This window comes from Cyprinus carpio, chromosome B22 (genome assembly GCF_018340385.1).
Source record: "Cyprinus carpio isolate SPL01 chromosome B22, ASM1834038v1, whole genome shotgun sequence".
Taxonomy (NCBI): domain Eukaryota; kingdom Metazoa; phylum Chordata; class Actinopteri; order Cypriniformes; family Cyprinidae; genus Cyprinus; species Cyprinus carpio.
In genome coordinates, this window is record NC_056618.1 from 18012602 (window position 1) to 18018671 (window position 6070).

The 6070-nt window shown below is 32.2% G+C and overlaps 1 protein-coding gene across 1 annotated transcript in view; it reads left to right on the top strand.

Moving 5' to 3' along the window:
• The window catches only part of LOC109076926 (PX domain-containing protein kinase-like protein), a 10927-nt gene extending 6090 nt beyond the window's left edge, over positions 1-4837 (top strand). Inside the window, exons 8-16 of the mRNA XM_042749462.1 lie at positions 1015-1119; positions 1214-1315; positions 2097-2258; positions 2363-2480; positions 2847-2925; positions 4071-4119; positions 4213-4291; positions 4535-4621; positions 4731-4837. Coding sequence (XP_042605396.1) covers positions 1015-1119; positions 1214-1315; positions 2097-2258; positions 2363-2480; positions 2847-2925; positions 4071-4119; positions 4213-4291; positions 4535-4621; positions 4731-4753 — 804 coding nt within the window. The 3' untranslated portion in view covers positions 4754-4837. The remainder of the gene's footprint in view (positions 1-1014; positions 1120-1213; positions 1316-2096; positions 2259-2362; positions 2481-2846; positions 2926-4070; positions 4120-4212; positions 4292-4534; positions 4622-4730) is intronic.
• Positions 4838-6070: the final 1233 nt, after the last annotated feature.

The following is a 6070-nucleotide window of genomic DNA, read 5'->3' on the forward strand; positions in this document are numbered from 1 at the left end:
CACTGTATTAAACTTGACATTTTGAAATAGAAAGAAATTTTGAAGTTTTTTTTTTTTTTAAGTGTACTCCAATAATCTTGGTTTTATTTAGAAGTTGATTTTTTAAAAAATATTTTACAGTTTACAAATATAGAGAGTAGTTTTTATTAATATTTTTGAATTGGCTTTTATTTGTGGTTTTCAGTTCTCATTTTAATACAAATATACAGTGTAGTTCTTTTATTATTGTTAAATTAGAATTTATTTTTCTATTTTTGGTTCACTTTTTAATAAAAATATATAGTGTTGTTTTTATTATTTTTAAATTAGATTTTATTTTTCTATTTTGGTTCTTATTTTAATATAAAAGTTTGTGTAGTTTTTTATTGATATTTAGGTTTAAGACATTAAATATAAAAGTTTGCAGGCTTTTTTATAATTGTAATAATATTAGAATTCTTATAAATTATTAAAATATAATGAAATGTGCCAAATAAATAGCTATGTTTAAATAACTATATTTATACATTTAATGGAAAAATGCATTGTTAATGTTAAAAATGAAGCCATACATTTTTATTATTTTTAGTAACTTATTTTAGTTTGGTGCTGAGGCATAGTTTTTCTATTTAATATTTCTATATTTTTTTATTTCAGCTTTATTTAGAAAATTATTATATCAAAAATCTTTGTAATAGTTTTAGTTTTAGTCAATAATCCATGTAATACGGTGGAAAAGTGTTACTTGAAGACAGCTGATCAGTCAGATGGAGGAGTTGTCTGGCGTCTGCATTCCAGCTGAGCAGATTAAAGCAAATCCAACCGAGATGCACGTTAATAAGGAAAGCATGACACAGTCATTTCTGACCATGAGGCTCATGGGAAAACATGTCAGACATCTGAATTCTGAATTCAGCCTCATAGCAATACCCTCATAGCTCCATGTCCATGTCCTAAAAGTGTCTTTTGCATGGACAAAAACACTGCGAGTGTTTGTATGTGTCTGACTGCAGCTGTTTTTGTATTTTTCCATAGCATTCAAACATCTCTCCCGTCAGTTTCGCAACAACCAGTGAATCGTCTGCTCTAGTCATTCGAGTTTTCAGTGAGAAAGGAACGCTTAGGGATCACATCTGCAAGGTTTGCTTTCTTTAACCTGACTGATCAAATATTATAAATTAAAACATACTTGTATTTCTTGTAATTCTTGTCTTGAATTTTGTTGATCCTTCAGGTGAAGCCCAAAGAGCCCTTTCTGAAGAAGTACTGCAATCCCAAAAAGATCCAGGGTTTGGAGCAGCAGCAGATCCGAACCTACGGAAGACAGATTCTGGAGGTCTGCTTAACAGTTTATCTTCATAATAACCAGTTTACAGGAATTTATAGACTTTTTTTCCTGTGCTTTTAAGGCAGCGCTGTAGATATTTCTCAAACATCCTGTTTAAGGTTTGTTTTAAACCTCTATTCTGCTTTTATTTAAGCCTGAATGGCTTAACATCCATCCACTGGGATTCATGCTCCAGAGATTTTTAAAGAAAGGTACAAGTTTGAACGTCTCCCATTGCTGTCAGTTGTTTGCATTTATTATCTAGTGATGACAGTGATGTTGTTTTAATATTTGCATACTGAACTGACATTGACATGGGCGTTTATGTGCATACAGAATTATATTTGATCTTTTCTTTTTTGCATCTGTTTTACTCATCCACATATGCTTTGTTCAAAAGTTTGGGGTCAGTAAGGTTTTTCTAGTTTTTGAGGAAAATAATACTTGTATTTAGCAAGAATGCATTAGTTTGATCATAAGACAATAATGTTGCAAAATAATTCTGTTTTAAATAAATGCTGTTCTTATTAACCAAAAAAAAATCAAAAAAAAATGTTATTACTTCTTTTGCACAAAAATATGAACCAACACAGCTGTTTTCAACATTTCACAATATTACTGTACTTTTGATCAAATACATTTCTTTAAAAAAAAAAAGTAGATTTAGTTTACTAACTCTTATTTCACCTTGTACTTTAAACAGCTCTTTTTCAGCTGTACTTCTTTCTGGAAATGTAAATATATAATTTCCTGTAATTATGTAAATATGCAATTTTCTGTTTTCTTCCAGGCACTAAAATTTCTCCATGACAAGGGTTTTCCGTATGGGCATCTTCATGCGTCTAACGTCCTGATTGAGGAGAACACGTGTAAATTGTTGGATATAGAGAATTCCTTACTGGGACTGCCGTCATATTACAGACCCTATGTAACGCAGTTCAGGAAAATTAATGTGAGAGAACCTTATTTTTTGTTTTCTTTTAATAGTAAATAATTAAAATATATTAGTAATTAAGATATGTGATTTTAAAAAGCTGATGTTTTTCGTTTTATCAGACAACAGAAAGCATAGACGTCTACTCGTTTGGACATTTGCTTTATGAAATGACGTACGGCCGCCCGCCTGACGCTGTGCCTGTGGATCAGTATCCTCCAGCTCCATTCTCATCTGTAGGTCAGTATGTAAAAAAAAAAAAAAAAAAAGCATTTTAACATGCATAGTTTGAGAGTAGTAGTGTCTTATTGTAAGCTGGAAGCATAATCAAATTAAATTTTTAGCCAAAATATTTCAACTATGAGCATGTGTTGGAGTTAACAGGCTTTTATTAGCGTGGATGCCATATGTGTAATAGGTTAAATAGTTAAAGTTCATTTAATAAGTTGAACTTGCCCTTGTACAGAACATTGGCTGTTGTTCAGTTTTATACAACAGTTGAATCCATACAGCAGTAATCTCAAAGTGTGTTGTGTTGTGGGTCATGCTTTTGTAGTTAAATGGTTTTATGTAATACGTAACCGTTTGTTTTCTGTTTTCCCACAGTATCTGTACTTCAGTCCATCCTGTCCACGGAAGCTTGCAAAACGGGAATGCCAACTGTTTCCCAACTCCTACAAACACCGTGAGTTACGATATTCAGGCCTGCTTGTGCTCAAGAGTGCATCTCACTAAAATATCTTATTCCTTTTGGAAATAATTTTGCTGTTAAAATTACTTTTTTAAATATCATTTTTCTCACATGTATTTTATGTTTTATTAGGTTGTTTTATTGTTATATTTATAAGGGTTACATTTTTATTACTTTTTTTTTAAAAAAATAAACTTTTTTTTTTTTTTTAAGAAACAAAAATAATTTCAGAAACTATTGGAATAAGTGCCATGAGTTAATTTGTTTATTGCTTAATATCATGAAAATAATGTCAAATTGCAAACTTATTCCTTTGGGGCCTGTAGTATTTTTAAAATTAATTAATCTCATTCAAAATAAAAGTTACATATTATATGTGTGTGTGTGATGTGTATATTTATTATGTATATATAAATACAACATACATACATATATATTAAGGAAAATATGTTTAAGAGATTTAGAGATTTATATATAAAATATTTATATTTTTGTATAATATAAATTATATACAAGTATAAATATATATACATACTAATATTTTTAAACTTATACATATGTGTATATTTATATATACATACACAGTACACACACATACAGTAGTATGTAAACAAACTTTTATTTTGATGATATAATTTTCTTCATATACTTTATATAGTATTTTATTTGGGGATATTTTTAAATATATTTATTATACTTTTATTTACATATTAAATTTGTATTATTTTTTTTAATAGAATTAAAATCAATTTAAAAATAAAATTATTGGTATAATTGTCATGAGTTTATTCATTTATTACATAATATCCTGAAAATAATGTCAGATTGCAGTGGTGCAAAAAAAGGCCTAATTTTCAAAATACAATTATTTTTGGCGGAGGGGGGCGGGATCAGGAAATGTCCTTGAGCTGGGACTTGAACTCGGGACACCAATAGCGCTGAAGTTGTTCTTGACCAGTTTTGTGAGATTCATCCTAAGAGTGAAGTGTACAGAGCATAAAGTCTTCATTTTATGACTAAGTCACATTATTGTGAATCCAAAGCATGTGGTTTTCTTCTTTACAGCAGTAATTGTGAATGTTGACATTGTTTAAAACTGAAGCACGAACCGCTGCTGAGTTTAACTCTCGTTCTAACAGGTTATTCAATGACGTGCTGCTGTTTAACTCAGAGAAACCCCAGTTTAAGGTAAACACACTGAAGTAAAAAAAAAACTAACCTAACCAGGTTTTTTTGTTTTACTAAATAATTGGTTAAATCTTCCATCTTTCCAAACTCCAGATCAGCTCCAAATTAAAGGAGGCTCTAAAATCATCCAAGGAATGCTTGGAGCAGCGCCTAGTGGAGGAAACAGAGGACGGTTTAGCATTGCTTTATTCACTGTTGGTTTCTTGCACAACAAACGTTTAGCTTGGCTTGCTTATGAAACATTACACAACAGTGTCGCAAAACACAAATTCCATCATTTCAGTCTAGAAAAGGTTGACTTGATGACATCAGCTGAATAAAATGTAATACTTTGCAACAGGATTTTCTATCAAACGTTTTTTTTTGAATTCCTGTAGATTTAGGTTTATATAACTGAAACCTGGTGTGTTTTCAGATTCACCAGCACAAGAGGCTGACGCGAGCGCAGTCGCACCACGGCTCAGAGGAAGAGAAGCGGAAAAGAAAGATCTTGGCCAGAAAGGTACATGAGTTCAAGGGCTTTCCCATAATTAGGATTCACACTGAACAGTCACACTGTTTTATGCTAAACATAATGGTTGTTAAAATCAAAACTCCTGTCTTGGTTTCAGAAATCGAGACAGTCGACGTATGAAAACGAGGAGGAGCTTTCTGTCAAATACAATAACAACTCTGGTAGGTTTCATATATTATTAAACTTTCCTTTATTAAAGGAATAGTTTCACCTACACCCTCAGGCCATCCAAGATGTATATGAGTATGCTTCTTCATCAGATTTGGAGAAATGTAGCTTACGTCACCAATAGATCCTCTGGAGGTGCAGTGTTAACTTCGTAATTTTGTCATAACTTTTCGTCAACTAAATTTTTTTTTCACTGACGATAATGAGCTAAAACTCCTTTTGAATGACAAAAACGATGATGACAATCTATTGACATTACCTTAATGAGTAAAAACGAGATGAAAATGTTAGGGAGGGACGATTTGGGAAGAAATTAATTAAGAACGAATCTGCTGTGTGGTTAAATAGATGCGTAGATAACCGGTGGGACATAAGCTAACATACACTTGCTGCACGTCTCATAAAACGTTCAAAAATGTTCAGTATGTGGGAGTAAGAGAAGAGCAGACATATGGATAAATCTGACGACGACGCAAGAGAGAGCTCAGTTCGTTCGGGATTTCTGAGCACAGACCAACGAACCATACACACACACAAAGGTCATCTCACAGCACACAAGTACTCGTTTGCATCGCATGAATGGAGAAATACACACAACATGATGTTGAATGGTCTGTGACGAGTTTTCATGTAAAACCACAGTTGATTACGTCTTTAGTGAACGTTTAACAGTAGGGAGAACGTGTATCAGTACATTGCATCTGTTGCAGCTGTAGATTTGGTTTTAAAGGGATAGGCAGCCTAAATTTAGTTGCAATTTGGTCAGGTCATTAATGTTAATCACGCAACAAAAGAAAGACAGAAAATCACTGTCACTTGCTCTTTGACTGAATCAGTCTGAATCAGTCTAATTTGTTTATAGAATAATATGTCTGCTTGAAAGAATTAAGAATATGATAAACAGTTGCTATAAAACGAATGCATAATTAGCCTATATAACCTTGGGGTGTTTCATTGAAAAGAAGAGTCTTTAAACAGCTGATAAACACATCACAATAATCCACACCACTCCAGTCCCCTCAATTAACAAACTTGTAAAGTGAAAAGCTGTGTGTTTGTAAGTAACAAATCCATCATTCAGAATTTTTTACTTCAAACTGATGCTTCTGGCTAAAATATGAGAGTCCTTCTAGCCCGCAATATTTGCTTTCTACAGTGACAAAAAAAAAAATGTTCTTCTCATCTGAATCAGGAGAGCAAAACCTGCACAGATCATCACCTATGTATATCGTGTGAAATCAGTCCAAACACATGCGTCTTAACATGTAT